General features: G+C 39.5%; 2 protein-coding genes across 6 annotated transcripts in view; both read left to right on the top strand.

Annotated features, from left to right (window-relative positions):
* Nucleotides 1–3696, top strand: part of znf423 (zinc finger protein 423) — a 206765-nt gene extending 203069 nt beyond the window's left edge. For all 4 annotated transcript variants that reach the window (XM_076732310.1, XM_076732308.1, XM_076732309.1 and 1 more), the window contains one exon: nucleotides 2737–3696. In XM_076732310.1, coding sequence (XP_076588425.1) covers nucleotides 2737–2766 — 30 coding nt within the window. In that variant the 3' untranslated portion in view covers nucleotides 2767–3696. The remainder of the gene's footprint in view (nucleotides 1–2736) is intronic.
* Nucleotides 3697–11343: 7647 nt separating this feature from the next.
* The window catches only part of peds1a (plasmanylethanolamine desaturase 1a), a 61456-nt gene continuing 49319 nt past the window's right edge, over nucleotides 11344–23480 (top strand). The window contains exon 1 of one of the 2 annotated variants that reach the window (XM_076732315.1): nucleotides 11344–11800. In XM_076732315.1, the coding sequence (XP_076588430.1) occupies nucleotides 11641–11800 (160 nt within the window). In that variant the 5' untranslated portion in view covers nucleotides 11344–11640. The remainder of the gene's footprint in view (nucleotides 11801–23480) is intronic. The other variant, XM_076732316.1, reaches the window with a different exon arrangement.

Here is a 23480-nt window from a genome sequence, read left to right as displayed (position 1 = left end):
CCCCCCCCCCATGTCTTCTCGTCTCCTGCCTACTGTCTCCTCTCCTTATGTGTTTAACTTGGTCACATAAAGAGGGATGAGCCTGACCTCTTCTGGTGGTGAGAGGAAATGCATCCAATTAGCTTGCTGATAGAGCAGAGAGGATCAGACCCAGCAATGAAGTGAGAGGCAGTAGATAGAAAGAAAGAAAGAGAGGAGGGATTTCTATCATAATGGGGTCAGTGGCTCCCAGTGAGATCTGCCTCCTCACTAGAGAGGCCTCCACACAAATACACAAATATATAGAAACAGATACTTACTTTGCACTGTCTCGTTCGTTATTTCTGTGTGTGTGTGTGTGTGTGTGTGTGTGTGTGTGTGTGTGTGTGTGCGCGTGCATGCATGCATGTATGCGTGTGTGTGCGTGTGTATGTGTGTGTGTCTGTCTGTGTGTGTGAGAGTGCGAGATAGGGAGAGAGAATATATGCTGTATGACTGTGTATGAGATTGTCTGTCTTGGCTTGAGAGGTCAAGCTAACCTGTCCATAGGAAAGCCAAGGGTATTAATTCCTACACACACTACAGAGGCCTCCACACACACACACACACACACACACACACACACACACACACACACACACACACACACACTTACACACTAAAGGGCTCAATGAAACATGCACAGCAAGATAAGAGCCATAGAATGACAAATAAGTATTTATCAACCCCGAACCACATATAATCCCTCACATTTCTGTCCCCATCCACCCCCCCAATGCCTCTCTGTTCTTTTCATCCCTCCTTTTTTTCACTCTCCCATCCACTCTTTTCTGTCCTTTTTTTTCTTCTTGTCATAGTGGGGCCTATCTGTGTGAGAGAGCGATTAATCTGAGAAAGCTGCTTTTTGTGGTGGTGAAGGGTGGGGTGGTGGGCATTGATTGGGAACATCTCACTGGGAATTGTGTGTGTGTTGTATGTGTCTGTGAGAGTTTGTGTCTGTGAAGAAGCACAAATGATAGGAAAGATTGCGGAGGAATTGTGTGTGTGTGTGTGTGTGTGTGTGTGAGAGAGAGAGAGAGAGAGAGAGAGTGGAGGAACATTTCACAAGGAGAAAGCTGTACAGTCTGGGGAAAATGAGAAGAGAGGAGGAAAACAATGTTGTGGAAATTTCTCTTATACACACACACACAAATTCCCAGAGAAATCTTTCCAATCATTTTCCCATCTCACACACACACACACACACACGCACGCACACACACACACACACACACTCACTCACTCACGGTATCTCCCAGTTTTAGATGTGGTGCTTACTCAGTTCCAAACCAGCAAGTCCAGATTATCATGAGTTCATTTCGCCATTGTAGCTGATATGGAACAGCCACAGAGGACTGATTGTGTGTGTGTGTGTGTGTGTGTGTGTGTGTGTGTGTGTGTGTGTGTGTGTGTGTGTGCGTGCGTGCGCATGTGTGTGCGTGTGTGCGGAACAAGTTTTAAACCAACAGAGTGAGGATATTTTTGGAAAGTGAAGACATTTTGACCAGTCCTCATTTTCCTGTGTGTGTGTATGTGATCATGGTGAAGCAAACATGTACATGCTTTTTTTGTGTGTGTAACATTCCAAAGTCTCCACAAGGAGACACCTTTAGAAGTCTGTTAATGTTTATTTATGTCTGTGTAATATATATATTTCTCAGTAAAAAAGTTGAACGTACTATTAGCTGCATGTGTGTGTGCAGTATATGTGTCCATACTCACGTTTGCCTACCTCTGCCATTTATGTATGCAAATCTGTCTCTGAATCTCCATTCTTCCTCTCCAGTTTTTACCTAGAGATCGCTGCATTGGTCTCCCTTCGTGCTGTCACTGCTGCTGTGAATTTTAATTTGGGAAAAAAGGTGTTTTTTTTTTGTCTTGTGATGGTATATTGATGTGCAGTGCACTGATGCCTTTGGAGAGATGTGAGTGTGGGCGTCTCCGAGGTATGGAGATGGTCTGTGTAAAATATTAATCACAACATCAAAAGACACGAGGGTTTCACAGATCTGAATAAACAAAATGAGGCACGGGATTCCCAAAGATAAGAAATAAAACAAAAACAGAACAAATACTATATGATCTGTGACCAAAATTTGGTTCTGCTTTTATTGGATGACTAGGTATATTTTTGGGTGTGCCAAAATGAGCAAACATTGAAGTATGTGTCTCCCATTGTTGTGCTGTATGTCGAACATAAGCAATTCATCTGTGTGCTAAAATGCATGGTAAATTTTCAAAAGTTCAAATCCAAGATCCAAGCTATATATATATATATATATATATATGCATAGATATACGTGTGTGTGTGTGTGTGTGTGTGTGTGTGTGTGTGTATATATATATATATATATATATATACCATTGCACAAAATTGGAAATGTTTCCTTCCTATCTTTCAAAAGTCTTTGTGTGAGCAACAACACCACAGTACTGTAACTACTAGTTTATCTTGTCTTTTCTGCTCCTTTTGTTTTGTATTCTCTTCCATTTTTCCTTCCTGTTCTCTTGTTCTTTCTCTTCTTTCATCAGACTATGTATAAAGTGAGGAGGCTTTGCTGTCTGTACTGTGGGAGGCAGTTGTGTCTCTGTTCTCTTCTGTTCTTTTATTGGGTGGAGGTGCAAGTGGAAAGCACTATGCTCACGTAGCCCATTATTTCTCTCATCATGTGTTCTCACTTTTTCTCTCTATCTCTCCCTCTCCCTCTCTCCCTCCAGAACCACACACTGAGTCAGCACGCGCAGTGAGACGGAGGCCTGGCAGGATCTCTCGGCTCAGCCGGGGCCCCCGACCCGCAAACGGCAGGGGACTCCCATCTCCACATCACAGCCAATCAAAGTGTCATTTGCTACTCACATGTAAAAGTCTAACGATCGCGCCACTGGGCACGGCTATTAGGAGCAGCGGGGGAAAGGAATATTAATGGGATATGCTATTAAATAAAGAAAGGAAAAGTGGGTGAGAGAAACGGTAAGAGCTAGATGAAGGAAAGAGAGGAGTGCAAAAAGGTATTGTACGTGCAGTATTTTTTATTGTCCATGCCAACCCCACAACCAGCTTCTTCCCCCTCCCCTCCTCCTTTCTCCTCCCACCCATTGCTCACCAGGTCAGGCATTTTATTTTTTTTAACAAATAGAAAAGAAAAAAAAAAGCAAGAAAGCCACCCATTGTTTTTGGATTTTTTAATAGATAGTAGGTAAAGCTTCACTTTCTTGTCCCCTCATTTGCTTATTGTATTTAACTTCATAGGTGCCGACTTATTTGATTTTCTTTTTGCCATGTGTGCTTATTTTCTTGGTTTCATTTTTATACTTTTCCTTTCTTGCCATAAGTAGGTACTTGTGCTGTGTTGTGATTGTTTGCCAGTTGTAATATTCCTGATCCCCCCCCCCCACTCTCCTTTTTATGATTATTGTTATATATTTTTTCCTTTTTGTAATTACTATGAAAAAAGACATCAAACAAATAAAGCGCAGAAAACCATACAGATGTTTGTTTTTGGATTGGGTTTTCCAGTCTTTGACCATTACAGGCCCTCTACAATGGTTATTGTAAAAATGAATATCATCAATTTCAATGCATCTGGTCAGTGACTTTTTAAACGTGAAATAACCAGATTGCAATAATCTAGTACAGACAAAAAGGATAAAACAAATAAATAAATGACAAATGAAGAATTTCTGTGTGGGTGCATTTGTTCAAAAGACATGAATCTGTGAGCTTGCATACCCACTGATATGTCATCAATCAGAAACATCTCTAGTAGTCAACTGTAGTACTCTTCAGAATTCTCATGAGGGTGATTCAGCTACATGTGAAGGTCAAAATCAAGGATGAGCACCCATGAATTCACTTAAGATTTTAAAAAGCAAGGCAAGGTTTTTATATGTAACTCATTTCATGTACAAAAGCAGTTTGGAGTGCTTTACATAATGTGTCAAAAATATATTCTGTCTATGCAGTTCCCACATGGGTGTTAGGACCCTTCAAGAGGGTCACAAGGTGACCACTGGGATATGGAAAGAGAAAAACATATTTCGGCTACATTTATTTTTTCTGACTTAAATCTGCTGATTTTCTTCAGATTTCTACTTAAAGAGACCTAACCTGATGGGAGCATCATGAATGTGTACTATCTGGGTGTATTATCAAATTGGCACCTTCCTTCTCTCATGTTTAACTTAAGATAATAAGAAGGTACATTCCAGCATAGTGGAAGTAATTTTATTCACGTTATTTGGTGTTAATATCACTGCAATGTCAAGCTTTCTGTATATCTACCATATCAGGTACCGGCCAGCTATGCTACCCCAGTAAATACGACTACACATGTCCATCCTCTAACAGGAGGTAACTCACCAAAGAGAGTCAGGAAAACTGGGGTCCAAAAGAAATCACTTACAATATTGCATTATCAGGTCAGTTTCAGGTTGCCTTTTTCAATACAATGTAGAGGTGACAAAATGAAACATTGCTACCCACACTTTAAAACAAAGGGATTTAGCAACATGGACAAAGGTAATGTTGACCGATTCACACACTGCTGTATGAAGAATACCGGTAGCCTGGCTGGTTCTCAGAAGTGTTGGCAAAATTCTTTTATCTCCATTTCCACAAAATAGAGGACAGGCTGTCACCATCATTGGATTGGGTAACTGTGGGGTTGCTCACACTTTGCCACAATCATCTCAGAATGTATCAACTAATAGAAATAGACACATGCTGCTTTTTGACATTTTTAGTACAGTGAGTGTGTCTTCAATTTCACTCCTATCACTAAGAAGTCACCTCTAATGTCCTAAAAGCTGACAACCAAAGGTCCAAATAACTTTTAAATGGAAAATAATATTTTGAATGATAACATGTTTCTATAATATATTAGATTAAAAACTCTTTCACAGACATGTCCTGGCCAAGATAGCAGCAGCACGCATATGTTACAAAACATAGTAGACTTCAAAGAAAAAAAAAAAAATATGAAAAGCATGATGAAAGATCAACAGTATAGATGGGGTTCCAGGACCAATTTCAAATGGACAAATATTTAGGAAAAGGCTAAAGACCAAGCTCTTTACTGAACACCTTCTTTCTTCAAAAAAAAAAAAAAAAAAAAGCTCTCTATTCACTCTATGCACTCTATGCATTACCTCGTAGCACTGCCTCGTAGCACCTATGTCCAATTGGACCATAAATTAGCATTATAGCACTTACTCTTGTTCTCTCCTGTCTAGAACCTTGCTTGTAATGTATGAAAATCTCATAAATACCTGGCTTTGGATGAAAACATCTACCAAATGACTAATTGTACTTGTAAAAACAAATACAAGTGAATGTGCAATTATGAAAGAAAATTAAAACTGATGCAAAAAATACTGTGTAAAAAAATGAAATGGTTGAATTAAATGATTAAATTGACAGTCTTAATGATAAAAAATGTAAAATAATCATAGCTTAGTCCAATCATGTAAAATAGTCATTATTTGAAGGTTACATTGTCTCACCTTCAAATGGTGAAAAGTGGTTTTAAAAAAGTGCAATGAGATCAGTCTCTGGCACTTAATATGTTCATGAGCTTGTTAGTCAAAGGAAGGGGCAAACATGGAGCATCTTGTCCCTAGTTTGGTGTTGACCTTAGCAACACATTACAAATATCAGTTCCAAGAGTGTATGGGTTACATCCACCAGACACAGGACATCATAAACATCTCATGAACCAATAATAACAATGATAAATGTATGGTTTAGTGGATCAAACAGTTGTTTAGATCTGGTGAAGTGGTATGAATGAGCAGTGAGATATGGCAATACAGTTGTATGAGCAAAACAACGACATACAGAGGCTAAAAAACAGAGCTAATTCTCAGAATCAGGTTTATTGTCAAGTAAGTTTTCACATACAAGAACTTTGCCTTGGTTTATTGGTGTGTAAGAAAGAAAGAAAGAAAGAAAGAAAGAAAAAGACTACAAAAAGAAATATGAAGTCTGAAAAAATATGTGCAATAGATTTCTTTTAAAAGTCAAAATATTGACCAAAGAATGTGCAAGTTCACAAGCATAAAGAATGTGTGTATATGTACAGAAATAGTAGTCCAAAAGAAGTGCATTAATGTAACACATTGAGTCAGGTGTGAAGACTTCACTTTAATGTAAGATGTCCAGTAGTATCTATAGGAGGGTATAAGAGTCAGTAATTGGAGATGAGGCCAGCTGCAGATGGGAAGAAACTGTTTTTGTAGTATGAAAAAAGTTGGTGTTCACGGTGAGAGAGGTCAGCCACAATCTTTCTGTCCTGGAGGGACGGTAGATTGCAGCCAGTCCCTCACCAGAGTGAATGATAACAGTCTTCCCTCGTCCTTGGCATTCGCAGCAGTATACGGGATGGTGATGCAGGAGATGAGGATGGAGTCAAAGTTGGTGTAGAAGTGTACCCTCACTGACTTTGGTAGATTGAATATTCTAAGCTGCTGCAGAACATACATCCCCTGATGTTCAGGTCCTCCTTGAGATCCTGGGTGATGATGGTGCCCAGGAAGCAGGACTCCACAGTGTCAACTGGGAAATCAGACAGGGTGAAGGGGCTGGGTGGACTTGAATTCTTCTTGAAATCCATAACCATAATCCATAACCATCTCCACCATCATTAAAGCATTGAACTCCAAGTTCTGTCTGTACCAGGTGGTCAATCTCCCTGAAAGCAGACTTATCCCCACCAGAGATGAGCCCAGTGAAAGTGGTGTCATCCTCAAACTTTAGGAGCTTGACAGATTGTTGACAGATGGTGCAGTCATTGCTGTCTTGCTGAGGGAATGCATTTTTACCAACAAGCCTTTAATTTACAGTATACTGTCTACAGTAAGAGTCTACAGCCACACCAGCAGCTCTTTGAAGCCATGGTGTTTTGAGCTAATATTAGCATGCTAACACGCTCAATGATAAGATAAGATGGACTTCATTGATCGCACACCGGGGAAATTTAGTTTTGATAGCAAGTAGGTGACAAAAAGCAGGCACAGTGGCATAAGAGGTCAAAATAAAATATAAATATTTGCAAGATACAGAATAGAAAAAAAACAACTATGTATATGTACATTTTTACAGATTATAATGATGATGCTAGCATATTGATGTTGAAAAGCTAGAATATTTACCAACCTAGTTTAGTGTGTTAGCATACTGACATTTGCTAATTCGCATTAACACAAAGTACAGCTGAGGCTGATGTAAATGATAGATAAGAAGTTAGGAGATCACCAAAGTGATTAGAATTCATCCTGATGGGGACATGAATGTGTGAACCAAATATCATGGTAATCTGTCTAATAGTTGTTGAAACATTTCACTCAAAAGCACAAATGTCATTGTCATGGTGGCACTAAAAGCCAGAGGATCACCAAAGTCAGTAGGAATCATTTTCTGGGGACGATAAATACCAAATATTCTGTAAATTGAAGATATTCAATTCAAAAGTTTGACACAGAACCTCAAGCAAGTCTAGTTGCCTTTGGAAGCACTCAGAAATATTCAAATGGATTAATTTTAAATATACTTTCCACTATTCAAATGAACAGATTGTAAATATGTTCCTCTCTGTGAATTTCCCTTGGGGATGAATAAAGTATCTATCTATCTATCTATCTATCTATCTATCTATCTATCTATCTATCTATCTATCTATCTATCTATCTATCTATCTATCTATCTCTTATTAAATGCATTAATTGATTTTACATTTACCATGCACATAAGTCACATGCATTTTTCATATTTATTTTACAAGTACAAATATGTACTCAACTAAATATAATGGAAATTAAGCAATTTATTTATTTAAAAAATGTATGCAGGCTATTTTTAATGTCAACAAAATAAGTCATCCTTCAGCCTAATGATGTAAATTCAACCTCTCAGTTCAACTGTGCTCCTCAAAACAGGCACAATTTTTTTGTTTTGTTTTTTCCTACAAGCTGATCAAAAAACATGACATAATCGATTACAGATGCTTTTATCCAAAGCGATGTACATATGAATTCACACACTGGTGGCACAGCATCAGGGGCAGTTTTGGGGTTCAGTATCTTGCGCACGGATACCTCGGCATGTGGACCGCTGAGGCCAGGGATCAAACCACCGCCCCACGGATTGGTGGACAACCGCTCTACCTCCTGAGCCACAGCCGCCTAGATATTGAGATTGAAACTTGATTTTTAACATAAATGGGTCCACAGTGCCCTCCCAGTCTAGGTCCACTGTGTTGGTGGCTTCACTAGGGACAGCTGCTTCTCTGTCACATGGAAAGAGTTGGAGGTAGGACAAGTTCATCTCTGAGGTTCCTTCTGCAGCACCACTGAGGTGCCACTATAGAACTGCCAATAAAGAAGTGCTTCTCTTACAGGATGAAGGAAAGTAACTCATGCATTGCTACTACTCTGTACGCTGACCTGGAATGCGTAATTCTGACACAATTATGACTCATTCTGGAGGACACCCGATAAAAGGAATTATCATTGTATGGTAAAGCAATTGTACTTGCAAACTCAGTGCATGTATCAGTTTACAATGGGATATCAGGAACTTTTATGTCCTTTGTTGAACAAATCCCAGAATACTGGACAGCACCATTCAACCAGGGACTCCTTTTTATATTCCAGTCTGACAAAACAAAGGACTCTGAGAAGAAAGAAGGAGGAATGTGCTTTACAATGAAAAATGCACAAATTGAAGGAGCTGGCAGGACTGCATTGTGCTAGAGTTGTATCTTGTATGATTTTGTGTGATAAATAAAAGTGACTGAATAATTGATCAATCATGCCACATTGTCTTATGATTGATGTAAATGGTGAAGGCAACAAACTGTATGGCTTTGGAGTGCATCCTCTGAGATTTTGATTAGTTTATGAAATTCCATTTTACATACCCACCCTAAGTAGCTGCAGAGTGACAGTTCTTTCACAGCTTTACTTCTTTTGAATGGGGGATCCTGCAATATCAAATGTAAGAATCATAGATATCTAAGCATAGAGGTATGCAGACACTATCCATGGTAACTTACCCTGGAAGAATTTTTACTATGTGTTGTTTAGTTAATCTGTTGACTTCCAATGTATCAGACCACATAGTCACATTAAATGAATCTACAGTAAAATGTGCACAGAGCAAGCTTTTCATGATTATCCATGGTGATCATTCCTTTCACATCAAGGCTAAATTCAGTATTACTTCTGACAATTTTCTTGAACTGTTCTTTCGCTTTGCTGTTTTGGTCAACATTGTAGCAACATAAGACATTCCTCTGGAGGAAGATGTGTGCAGAGGGTATGATCATATTCAGGATGTAATTGTTCTTTCATATTACCGAGAATAACTGCTCCACACATGGGCTATTAATGTACCCAGCAAGCTCAGGAACCTTATCATCTTTTGCTGTTGCATTGATGGAAAACATCATTGGATGGTTTATCACAATTTTCTTATATTTTTATAGTTGCTTAGAGTGACTGATATACTAGGTAAGTAATGTCATCCTAATTTATCGGTTGACCAGGAGCCAATGAAATAGGTACTTAGTATTACAATGACTATAAGCAACTGTAAAGACAGAAGATAAACTGTGATAAACTACTCAGCAGATTAATATTCCTAAAAGACGCGCAACTATTGTCTACTCGCAAAGTAGCTGTGCAGTTGACACTGGCCTGTTGTATTTACACCAGCAACGGTAATACCTCTACTTTTTTCTTACGTGTGTAGCTTTTGCTTTACCATTTACTACTTTATTAGATGTTAATCTTTCTAGCTCGACTGTGCATCAGATTTTGCTTTGGGATAAATAAAGTACCTATATAATATACATATGTATTTGTCTGTACGTTTGTGTTTTGTTAGTAGTTCAAGATATTGTCTGACACTGGCATTTACCTTTATGCTTAACCGTTGCATTGTTTTTCATGCGATTAATCACAGAATCCCTTTCTGTTGTCTTATAACAGCAGAACGGGCAGTGATAGAAAAGTGACTCTGCAGACCTAAGGGGCAGGGGTTCTTCTGTGTTAGTTGAGGTATGGTTCAGGTGTGGTGCCTGAGGCAGAATGCAAAAGAGGACTTAATTAAAATCAGTCTACATGTATCAATTTTCCCTTGTTCCATTCCATTGGAATGAGAAAATCACTGTGATACAAAATATATAATGTGTAAGTAGTTTTAAAAATGCTAGCAGACCACAATGCCAGCCAATGCATTTTTAATATTGATTTAGATCAAGGTTACAACAATCGCTACATCTCTCAAATATAAAAAGCTAGTTGAATGGCCTCGATTCACAACAGCAGCAGCAACAATAGTTCATAAAACATTATATTTCTTCTCACTTTTGTTTTTACCCTTCCCAGATGAAGCATTTTCTTCAGTTTTAAGGTTGTTAGCTTGAAAGTCAGACAAAGATGGAAAAGCTGTAGAGGTTTTCTTCCTCTTCTGCTTGTTGTCCTACTGTGGCTGGTTTGGTTGCACGTTTGGTTGGCGGCATCATAGATGGCATGGATATATATTGTTGGTAGTTGGCAAGAAGTTTCTAGGTGCATCCCTGCCACAGGCAATCCAATCAAAACAGTTATAGGGCAGGGACGGATATCCAACACCACCTTTTATCCAACCCCACCGCATTCCATGGCACCGTCATAGAGCCGCACCCAGTGGAACAGAAGGAAGACAGACTTGAAAAAATGTGAACATATCCTTTATTATTCCCACAGTATTGTGTGTTGCAACTGTAAATGGGGATGTATATTCAAAATCTGTTATGAAAAAACGTTATGAAAGATTAGCTCCTAAGTCAGTAGCTTAATGCAACTGCAGCTGGATTCACCTATTGCCCTGTCTTTCATTTTAGCCATACTGTAAGATTAATGTGAGCCTCTCTGGCTGTGGCTTTTATGACTCACTGCAACACTGACAAACTTATTTAGATGTATACTTTTTGCAGTGTGCAACCTTCTGTTTGTGTGTCTGGGCAGCTGAGTTTTTGCAGCTGCTGAGAGCCTCCCAGCCAGAAGGTTGTTGCTTGTACACTTGCTTGTGTATTAGTGGAACAGTAAAACTTTTCCTCTGTAGGCTCACATACAGTATGTCTTGTGTAAGCCCGCTGGCTTCAACATTTTCTGCAGAGAATACTGTATCATATCAGACAGTCAGACTCCCTTACAAACACTCCAGAAAAGAACATTTATGTAAACTACTTCCACTTTTTATCATAACTGCAAAATGCAGACGGTCCCTAGTTGACGTGACAGTTAAACTGGATGCATAAATAAAGTTTGTTTAACAAAACTATCGCAGTCGTGCCACGACAGCCTCTGTGTGTAATATAAATAGTCTTTTTGCGTTCTAAATGAGCGGTACATGCCGGAGGCTGCAGCAGTTCAAACCCTGTGAAATGTGTGTGTGTCGGCGCAGCTCAGTGTATTTCCGGGTGGTAGGACGCTGCTTCGGTACATCCCAGTTAGCATCAGTTGGTTTTGCCTCCTTACTCCGTCCAGCCAGAAACAGAACCAGGCAGTTATTGACGGAGACAGATCTATAATTAATGTATTTTAGTTGAAGGCCAAAGCGGAGGGCAGCGGGTAGGAGTTATGGCGGCGTTACTTCTCTCCGAGACCGATATCCGGCACCGGTCCATGGCGGAGGAGGATCCGAACGGGAATGAGCACGGGGCGGCTGCACGCAGCGCGACGCCTCGCTGGGGACCGCAGCACGCTGGGGCCCGACAGCTAGCAAGGCTCTACTCTCCCGGTGAGGACTCATATGTTGTCGTTCTTTGTGTAAGTGTTGTCACTTGCTTTGTGGGCAACGAGGCTAAGAATGAGACATGGCAGCAGTAGAGGCCTCAAAGCCACAGTGCGACATCAGTGTTGATGGGCGCATGGATGACGATGATGATGGAGGTGATGATGATGGAGACACTCCTGTTGACAAACTGGCTAACTTAGCAATGATAAACCATTAATGACAAATCACGACAACGCATGAGTGGTCCTTATTATGGATACAGTACAAGAGGATACCGTCTGCCATGTAACCTGCCGTGAATTATTGAATTAATCAGTGTGAAAGCTTCCTGTCTACAGCTGAAAGGACCACATTATTGGTAACTGTTATTTTTTCTTTAAGGGAATTAACCTCAGTCAAAGCGGACCTCCAGAGTAGGCTAAATGTTAGCTCATTCGTGTTTTAGGGGTGAGAGTGCTGACCATGAACGATGATGAATGTAAAGATGTTTTTCTACGTATGTAACTGATCAGCTCTTCTGTGTTTTTGATCTTTTTGTCCTAATCATGTTTGCTTTCTTAGTAGTCTGGCTCCATTACTTCCTCGATAATCACAAAGAATACGATAGGCTGACTCGGCATATATTGGCTGTCATTGGGATTTGTTCAAATGTGTGCTCAGAAAGAGAGACAGGAAGCAAACTGTAACAAACAGGTTAAAATGAGCCTTTTTATCACTGTAGATATATTGATTGTAGTGTGGTGATGGAAGGCACACTGTGCTTCCGATCTTAGCAATTAAAACCTGTCTCACAGGTTGTGCATCAAGCTGGACTGTGGCACATTTTGCTTGACCATCTGCACTGCTTTCCACTTCAATGGGCATTTTAATTGCCTCTAGTCAAACCATGTTGGCCACTTGTTAACACTTCTTGAAAAAGAAAGTTTGCACCACTTTAACTAGAGTATTGTGAACTTCTTATGAGGGCACAGCATGTGTCATCAGGTTGGCACTTGATTTCAAAGCCTTTACAGCACTATGAGTGTATTCATGCTCACAAATCACTGACCCCAGTACTGCCTTCCTTGACTAATTGAGCTGAACAGGAACTTCTGAGTGGACTAGTGACTAAAGACTTGTAGAAAACCAAAAAGTATATTATAGTAGGAATAAGAAGAAGTCATTGTACCACGGGGCATGTCTATCAAGTACATTTACATACGGCAGCAAGAGAGACACATACCGAAGCACCACACAGCAGAGGGAGCTTTCCTGTAACAACAAAACCAGCTGAGCGTGTGTTGCAGTATGAGGTGTGGAGATAACATTAACTCTGACCATGTGAGACTACACAAAAAGCAATGTGAACACACGTCCAAGCCACTCCTCACGTTACTTAATTGGCTTCAAATGAGACTTAACATTCACACAGCTTCTCTTGACTGTCCCTCAGTATTGAATATTCCAAAACTGCTCCAGTGTGCGTGTCTATAATAGATGATACTAGCCACATCAGCTAGGGATTGTTCTAATGGCAAAATGGCAGAATAACCAGCAAAATAAACAGTAAAGCAACATAAAAATGGCAAAACAGGTTTTTAGTTTGAAGTCAGTATCGAATCATCCTTTAGGTTCAGTTTTGAAGTGAATCCTGTATTATATTGGCCATCAAAGCAGTCTAAAAAAGCAAAAAAGCAAAGAAAAATGACTTGGAAAAAATGCCAAATCACCACATTTTTTATTCATATTAAATTTGTTGTATATTCACTGATGCGTCTTGTTATTTTTTCACCTCTTGGACTGTTATGGGCAAGCGAGGCTCCAAATGCTTCTTTCAGGCTCCTTTGGTCTGGCTGAAGCTTTGTTGTTGTCGGGATTTGAGCTTTTCTAGATGGCAATGTGCCAAATGGCTTCTCATCTTTAATGTGATTCCTGTGGTGTTTTGACTGACCATTGTTCAGTTGTATTTGCATATTGTTTTGCGTTTGTCAGTTTCGTCATTGTCAGATCTTGAAATGTTGCCACACATCAACTCTAAAAGTTTCCATAATATCTTCATTATTGGCATGTTCATCTGTCATTTTCTTGTTTGGTTTATTTTTAGCAGTGCTTGGCTTGCATGCAAAGGATGATGGGAGTCTGCCTTGTTGACTACTATGATCTATGATTGCAATTTTTGACAAAGAGAGATAGTAAATAACCATGTAAGCTCTTGGTAGATAGCGTCACAGTCCCGGCGTGGCATCGAGGCATATTTTTATTGTGATATCACAAGATTCAATATATTGATACATCCCTAGTAGTTAGTGGATGTAACTACAGCTCCACGAGTATGCCTGTAGCCCTCTACCTGCATGTCATTGTAGCCACACTAAAGTGATTATCACAACCCTACTGGTGTTGTCAAAGATGGCAGAGTTGTTGTTGAAGACTATCTATCAGGAAGATGTCAGCTACTAGAGTTTGATACTGTGGTGCTTATGCTTGATTTTGATGCATTTAAATACAACAGTGTTCTGATTTAAACCACTTTCAGTGTACTGGATTGGTTTTGACTGAAACTTATGTCCTTAGTTCAGTTTATTTTGCAAAAGTAATTCAGCCACACATACATTAGGTTTTCAGGGATAACACTGGAATGTTTCTGTAGAGCTGAGGGGACCAGCAGAGTCTCTGTGGGTTCGCCACTAAGAGTGAGTCTGTTGCAATTGAATGGTGCAGCTTTAACCTCATTACAGTATTAAAAAAATAATCAAGCACCTCTGTTCTTTCAATACAAAGTGCACTGTGTTTAGGTGTTTTATATTTAAAACATAAATGAGATGGCTGTGGCTCTGGAGGCAGGGCGGTGGTCAGTTTTTCAGGAGGTTGGTGGTTCGATCCCTGGCCTCTGCAGTCTACGTGTATCCTTGGGCAAGATACCAACCCCAAATTGCTCCTGATGCTGTGCCATTGGTATGTGAAAGGTTAATGCTCGTGATGGGTGTGTGAATGGGTGAATAGAGACTTGTGTTGTAAAAAGCACTTTGGTTGTTGAACTATAGAAGCGTTCAATAAATACAGTCCATTTACCATTTGCAATGATGTCAACATGCATCATCTGAATGTTAGACATCCAGTCATCATAAAAAGGTTTTATTATTGATCATTACAGTGGAAGCTGACTTTAAATGTAATCTCTCACACTGTTGTCGCCTGGCGTAGAGTTCATGTAGCTAAATATGTGCCAAGATGAGACTTATCTATAGAATATTATCTATGCCAATATGGGCAGGCAGTACCTTGTTCATTCTGTAATTATGTCTTGAATTAAATTAAAACTAGGCAACAGTTAGGTGATCTGGTAAAAGCAAATTTCTGTCACAAATCATAACTTTTTAAAGCCTTTAATCATTATTATTAACATTATTTAAAGGACTGGCATTAAGAGTAGGGAGAGCTTGCTTGACAAACTGCATGGTAAACAGACCAAATGAGAAGGATGCTGTTGAGAGCCTGGGTCGTGTTTGTTTTGCTGGCCTGTTGTTGAGTGTAGCGCTGATGGACAGTTAAGAGGATCACACATGCATTTGGGGTCCCAACACTTTATCCTCTCTCATTTCGTGGCCACAGAGCTTAGTCAGCAGACTGACTCTGGGTAAAAATAACCCAGACAAGGCTGTCATATGAGCAGTATTCTGATGCAACACAGCCTCTTTTGCTAAACTCCAAAAAGCTGTGTTATACAATAATATTCAACAGTAAAGTTTGTACTCAGTCATTGAAACTAAAGTTTTATTTGTGATAAAAGTAAAATGCAGAAAATTATGTTGACCTGCCAAAACTGTTGATTTTGTCCTGCTGCTCTCGCACTTCATTGCACCTCGTTTTCTCTCTTAACACTTGCCGTTTTCAGATATCTCCCTATAAAACTTTTGCTGGCACCCCAACAGTACCAACAGTACCAGTTTCTTAGTGACTCTGATTAATCCACAGACTTACCTGTGAAGAGATTTTATTTGAATTACCATAGTAAAGAAAAAGGTCTGGTGTCAAGTGTTGAGGGTCTATAACATAAGAGGCTTTGGTGATACAACCAAAGTGATACCAGTATCAATATTTGATCATTTCAAAACCGGGATGTCATGAATATTGATTTAGATATTAATGGAGGTACATGTATAGTAAATTGTCTTTTTTCGGAGGACGCCTAGGTATATAATGGGTTTCTGTGGTATTGTTACCTGTTTTTATTGAACTTGGACTAGGGTAAGGCTTCATGCTGTGGTCACATTGTGTTTTTTAGCTGTCTGTTTGCAAAAAAATATTGAGGTGGAATAAAAGTTTATGGTGTTTCCTTTCACATTAGACAAAGACCATGCATGTACTCCAAATGGTTCAAGAACAGCTATCAGTTTACTTTGGGTATGTCTTGTATGGGTGTTTTAGGCAATTTTTTACTGGACTGGTAAGAGATTCAAATTAAAGTTGGTTGTTAAAGAACTGTGGCCTGGCCAACATATCTGTCAGTCCCATGCACACCAAGATTATTGACTTATACATTCAAGTTCAGTGAAATTCATGAAGATGACACCCAACCATTGTCATGAACTTTTTCTGTCATTTTGATACATTTAGCAATGTTATGAGGGAAATTCTTCACAGGAGTTTGTAATTTGACAGCTTCAGTGATGGATGAACATTGCTCAGATGGAGATTAACATCAGGGACAGAAATAGTGTAGCATGGTTGCCATTAGTGGTCAGGGGGTTTTCTAGCTGAGAAAAACATGATTGTGTGTGAATTTTTGCACTTTCACCAGGTGAATCTCAGAATGATTTATAAGCTTTTCGTCACTCCAGCCAAAGGGCACAGCAGGCTGCAAGTGGAAGATATGCTTAGTGATGCTAACAATACAGCTGAGCCATTTTATGAAAACTTAAAAGCAAAAATGTTTCCCACATGCTGACAAGTGTGTGTTAAAGAAAAATAAACAGCCCAAATTCAAAATGTCAGAGTGTTCATTTAAGGGAGCACCACGCTGTTATGTGCTTAGTTGTTTGGGTCCGGTTCAACACTGGTAGGAGGTAAATCTAAATAGCGCTTTAGCTTGTTAGAGTTTGGAGAAGTTAGATGAGGCGTTGGCGATGCTCCATAGAGCCAAACATGGGCTCATTACAGCAAAGCTAGGATGGACAAACAGCTGGATGTATCTCCCTCTCCCTCTGTTTGTGCGTCTCTCTTTTTCTCTCACCAACTCTATTCATCCCCTTGTCTCTCTTCTGTCCTCCCATATGTCTGAAGTGTCATGGTCCACTGACTGTCTCTCCTCTCCTCTCCTCTCCTCTCCTCTCCTCTCCTCTCCTCTCGTTCTGCTTTCTGTATTTTGCAAGACATCCAAGTCTAGTTACACGAGCACTATGTATATTTGTTTCTATTAGTGTGTACATCTGCTGTATCTCTTGACTTTTGTGTGTGTGTGTGTGTGTGTGTGTGTGTGTGTGCATGCATGCATGCGTGCGTCTGTGTGCGTGTATGTGCATTTGTGTGTCTGTGATCTTGAGTTACCATGGAGGATCTGTTGTCAGTGCCTCACTCAGCTCGTCTTGCTCTGACTGCTCATATGTCCACCTGATCCCATTGAACACACAAAGACGTTCTGCAGCACAGACGTTTCTCTGACACTCTCTTAGGTGTGCGCATAAACATATAACATCTTTGATTGCAATCAACCAGATGTTGCAAAGCCCTGGCAACAATGTACATGTTCAGCAATAATATCTTATTTTTTTGAATTCCCAACCATAAGAACTTAACTACAATAACAGTTTCTGATTTCTGGTTAATCTTTGTCACTACTGTGTTGCGTCTCCTCTTGATCAGCAGGCAATTTTTTTGTTCCCAAGAAGTGTATGTTTCATTAAAATTATGATGATAGACACCTCCACTGATTATCAGGGAGTCTGCAAAGCATTATCACAACCTATGAAGTCCCTTTAGTTCATGAATCCAGTAAAAACTCATAATATTATCATACTTATAACTTATAATACCTGTGAAGGGAGAGCAGATAAATGATTTTCTTTGTAAAATTAAATACGTGCAGGCCCATTTAATGGTTTTGCATACCTTGGCTGATTAGGAAAACTACAAATCAAACACTTATTGCACTGATCAAGCGTTCAGAAAAGTCGCCAACAGTCACTAGTGAAGCTCATCATCTGGCTGACAACATGACTTATTGACTACGTTTACATGCAGTCAATATTTGGGTTATGGTCAATATTCTGGTTTCTGAAACATTCGGAATAACCTGTTTACATGCGTGAGCAAACAGGGTCAGTCCTGTATACATGGTAATTATAATCAATTGATATCCCGATCAAAACAGCGACACACGGACAACGACAGTGTTGACGCACGGCGAACGTCATGACGCAATGTGCGTCATTTCATCTTAACGTAGCATAACTTTTCGCCCACCTTCTTGTTTATCTCGCTATCCCGGTACTTTCTTCCATCTACAAAAGACATGATATTCATGTCTTTCACCACACTTACCAGGTGACTTGTCTCCTCCTTGCTCCAAAAGTGTGGTGTCCTCGGTTTCGCCATGTTTTCAACAAGTAGTTCCTGCACTCAAAAGGCCAAGATTCCTTGCGAATAGAACATCAGCAGAACACAAATTAATGTTCTGTTCGATGGGGATATTCCGGCGTATACATGACCAAATATTTGGGTTAGAAAAGGAGTAACCCAGGGGTCATATTCGGGTTTTTTAAAACCCGGAATATGAGTATATTCCGGTTATTCAAGGTGTTTACATGGCCGTGCACAACTGGGTTATTGCTGATATTCCGGTTATGAAAGGGTTTTTGACTGCATGTAAACGTAGTAACTGTCTCAGGTTCTGGCTTATGGAGAGCAGATACTGCTTAACATGTAATACCAAAATTTTAAACTTTCTCCGTGAATTTATTGTCTTATTTGTTTTGATTATTGGACTAAACAAGACAGCATTTTTATCCAAGCAGACAGACACACAGATATCAGTTTATTCTATTAGATCAATGCAGAGTGATCAGTTTAAAAGGGTCTGAATGATCTTATGTTACTATGTTTCCTTATGTTGTCATTTTTAATGATGACATAATTCACACTGCCATCAATGCATTTAGTCAGTCAGCCAGTCAGTTTCAGCTCAATTTTGAATCCTTTCTTCTACTAGTGTTAAGAATTCTTCAAGTCAGAAATGTTCTGTATTCATGCTTTTATTTTGAAGTGAGCGTCTTATTTCGAAGACAGTTTATGCAGTTCCTCTTCCTGCCTCACGTTGTTAGATTGACATGTTTACAGTGGTATGGCAGTCACTGACGATGTAAGTTGAGTCCATAGTGATGTGAAATGAATGTGTACATGTGACTTACCTTTTCTCATGGTGGTGTGTTGCTCCTGGTGTATATTTGTACTCTTTAAAATGTCTGTTTTCACTCGTTAGCATGATCACGAGTTAGCATTTTTAAGCTAACTGAGTTGGAGTGAGTTTTGTATGACTGTTAGCGTTCATATTACTTTCGGTTTACATATGTATGCTACATGGTTAAAAACTAAAGCAGCATTCATGAATACTAAGTGATTGACACCCAGATAAATGTATTTATTCACTGTGAAGTGGTTGTTTAGCCTACTCTATTTAGTTTAGAGTAGTACACAGTGATAATTCAGTCCTTTGTTCCTTGTGATGTATTTTCAGAAACTGCATTATACCAGAATGCATCACTGTACAGTTCTACAGTAAACAGCATAAATTCCACTGATGTCGCGTGTGCTTTCTGGCCGAAGCCCTGCAGTGGTCAATTAGGCTAAAATCAGCATCAGAGGTCACAATCCTCGACAACTAGAGTTGAGAGTACCAAAAGCTTGTGCTGGGCGGTATGACCAAAAATGTATATCACGGTATTTTTCAAAATTATAACGGTTTCACAGTATATGACAGTATTTTCTTTTCTTTCATCTGGAAGACAGGTGTTTTAACACAGATATGCCCAGGCGCTCATTTGGCTGCATCCAGGCAGAGTACTTGTCCAAGCATATGGAGAAACTCCTCTGTTGAAAACACTTTTTCAGCCTTTTTTTCTGCTTACTATTGTTCCTATCTCTCCTAAAAGGACGAAATGCAAATAAAACAGTAAAATAACACCTTGGGCTGCTCAGCAGAGTCCTGTGAGTGCTCTGCTCATTCATGTGTAAATGAGACAGAGCGCTGAAACTAACTGCACAGTTTCACCGGTCAATAGCTAAGCAACCCATTGGTCAAATTTGATGATCGACACCTCTATTAACCAGTCAGAGTCAAGAAATTCGAGGGCCCAAATTCACCCTAGTAACACCAATGATGATCCAGAAGGAAGTAACCCCCAAAGATAGGTTATCGCATGAAGAGCGCTCCCTCCACTCTAGAAACCCCCTCCACATGTAAACAACCAGGACCTTTGTGATTGGTCTCAAACTAATGTAGAGTCGAGCTGGAATATAACTTTTGACCACAAAACAGCAAAGGTAAGACATACTTTATGATTTAGCAACGTTTTTTTCTGCTACTGTTTGACTGCTAGTTTGTTGAGTTTTCGTCGCACAGTGAGGAGGCAGACATCTTCATGATCAGCAGACTCTCTGCCTTGAAGTGACATTTGGCTCATTTTTTTCTTTTCTTTTCCCGTGTTACCTGCTGATGTAGAGGGCGCTGATCTTATCCTCCTTATCTCTTGATATTCCAAGACATGCTTGCGGCTAAGATGGTGGAGCAAATTGCTCGTGTTTCCGCCTCCGGCAACAACTTCCTGACAACACTTGCTCTTTTTTTTTTTTTATTAAAACAAAAAACAAAACACACACGGCTCCCTCTTTTCTTCTGTGTCATCATGCTCTACTAGTTCTGTGGCTTCGATTTCAGACCTTTCAATGTCTATCCCATCCATCTTCACCCTAACATAACACCAGAGCACTACAGTTTACTCTCACCATGACCCGCAGCATCCGTGTGTGGAACATTGAAAATGGTCCCGTCTGAAACAGTGTCGTGTGGTGCAGCATTCCAAATTCTTATCATAACAAAAGTATATACCGGTATTCGGTGTGAACCGGTATACTGCCCAACCCTACCAAAAGCTTTTTCCCCCATAAGCCATGGCCCTGTTACCATAACAGCAGAAGCATGGCAAGGTCATTGAGTTGAAAATGTGGATAAAGGTAACATCATAGTTGGTGTCTCAGAATTATTGTGCTATCATTTCTAAAAGTCAAAGCCTTTTCACTCACATCAGTCCTAAATCTGTATTCATATATTCATATGTTCAGTACCTGACTGGATTTGCAGAAAGGACTTTTTCCTTTACAGGCACACCTCTGTGCTGCAGAGGAGTGAGAAGTTTCAACCCTGCAATCTGTCAGAGCACAATTTGTCATGACATGCCTTTGTCATAACACTCACTTCTCAAACATATGACAGCTGACACGCACGCACACATGCATGCATGCATGCACACACACACACACACACACACACACACAAAAATCAGGCTCCCTGAACTGCTGAACCCAGGGTCATGGAGGTCATGGGTCAGAAACTATTTCAGCAATGTGCTGGGCCCTGAGAGTTACATGTGCAGTACTTGGGTACTTGGGTGTGTGTCTGTGTGTATTCTTGTGACTGCAGTGTGTCTAAGAACAGAGTGGGCCAGACAGCTAGGCTACTACAGCGGAGTCAGCAGAATCAGTTGTTGTATACAGTAATGTGTGCATGTGCGTGTGTGCGTGTGTGTGTGTGTGTGTGTGTGTAAGTTTATTTAACTGATCTGGTTAGTCTATTATGGGGGACTACAGTGAGGAGAATGATGGTTTTCCTGCTTTTTCTTTCTCACACACACACTCTCTCAGACAGGATGTGCAAGCACACTGGAATTTGTCAAAAAGAACAAAAATAGTATATGTGTGTGTGTGTGTGTATGAGTATTAAAAAAAGAATCATCCATGCATGAATAATAGTAGCAGCAACAATAATAATAATAATAATATTAATAATGTTAACAATTATAATGAATATGTGAATTTGCAGTGTTGTTCAATATATAGAAAATAACAATGAAATGCATAAACTACCATTAAGCATTGCTTTGGTACCATTTGAGGGATCTTCATTATGTATAAATGTTTAAATAACAACTTGTTGGTAAGGTGTAAAATCCTGTGAAATGTTTGAGATATGTGAGATATTTGTTCAGCCACACATACCAATTTCTGATGATATTATTGTTTTTGTCATATTTTTCCTGTGCAGCGTGTACAAATTGATTTAATCAGTTTTTCCCAATATCCACCCCAGAACAAGAGAGTTTCCTCAAGACATTTCAGAGCTTACACTGTGTTGGAATGCAAGACTGTGCAGACATGAAAAACTTGGTTAAATGATTGATAAGTTAATTGTTTGTTTGTTTGCCTCCATCACAAATCATTACAATTTTACAATGTTACTAACTTATCACACAAACTTATTTTGGGCTTGACTTTTTTGCCAGGTTGTATTGCTACAGTGGAACACTGGAGAACCAAGAAGACAGATTTAGTTTTTCTGCTAAATTTCTCAAGGTACATGTATAATGTTTTTGGTCATGGATAGTGATTTGTGTTACTGAAAAGGAAATAGAGATTTGTTTTTTCTTTTCTAATAAATTTGTAATAAGTTGGTGATGATGATGTGGTTTATCCTGTTTATGCGGTTGGCACTTACTTCATTTGATGAACTGTGGTGGTGACTGCTGCTTATAACGGTTCTTTAGTTTTAGTTTTTGTCTCTATTAAAAACAATCTGATGTTACTGCTTCAGAAAATGTAACTTTAACTTTTCAATTTTTCAAATTGAGAAGAAATTGTACAGATTGCTTCCTACAAAATATTGAACACACTGTAAGAACAGAGAATATCTTTGCACTCTGCCCCCCTATCATTGAAACTGCCTCTCCACAGGTTTCCTCACTCTGCCACCATCCTGCACATACACTCCCAGACATGTAAGCTCTCTATCGCTCTTTCCTTCATACTCTCTTACCTGCAGCTTGTCCACGTCTCTTCATGATCCATATGGTTTTGGTCGTTTGCTCTTTCCTTTCCCCCTGTTCCACAGACCTGCGGGCTGCATCTTCATTTCATCTAAAGTTATTCTAAAGTCCTGTCTTTCCTCCTCCTGTCTGTATCTATAGTTTATTACTGTACATTCATTTAGAAATGCAGTAATGTTAGTCTGCTCCCTCCAGCCAAAAAGCCTTTATGAACTGGATCTAAAGTGAGTCACTTTTATTGTTTTAGTTGTCAATATCAGACATTTATTGAAATGAAGATATTGTAGATTATTATTTTGAATGCATTTTTATTGCAAAATATGTGAATTCAGCTTAATTTCCATATTAATAAGTAACTAGTGAGGACTTACCCACAATGTATTTAATACTGGGCACTAAACATATGAATATATCTATGATGCACAGTACACACACATTCATAAATGATGCGCACGTTCAGACACAGGCACATACACATACTGCACACACTTCACACACCTAGACATTGTACTTATGGCTTTAGGTGAAGCCTCAGGATTTTGCTGTTGACCTTGATGAGTGCACCAGAGGACCTGGAAGTGTGGTGCATTTTGAGCTCACAGTTGAGCTCT

Source organism: Chaetodon auriga, chromosome 6 (genome assembly GCF_051107435.1).
Source record: "Chaetodon auriga isolate fChaAug3 chromosome 6, fChaAug3.hap1, whole genome shotgun sequence".
NCBI classification, from domain to species: domain Eukaryota; kingdom Metazoa; phylum Chordata; class Actinopteri; order Chaetodontiformes; family Chaetodontidae; genus Chaetodon; species Chaetodon auriga.
This window is presented reverse-complemented; position numbering and strand designations above follow the sequence as displayed.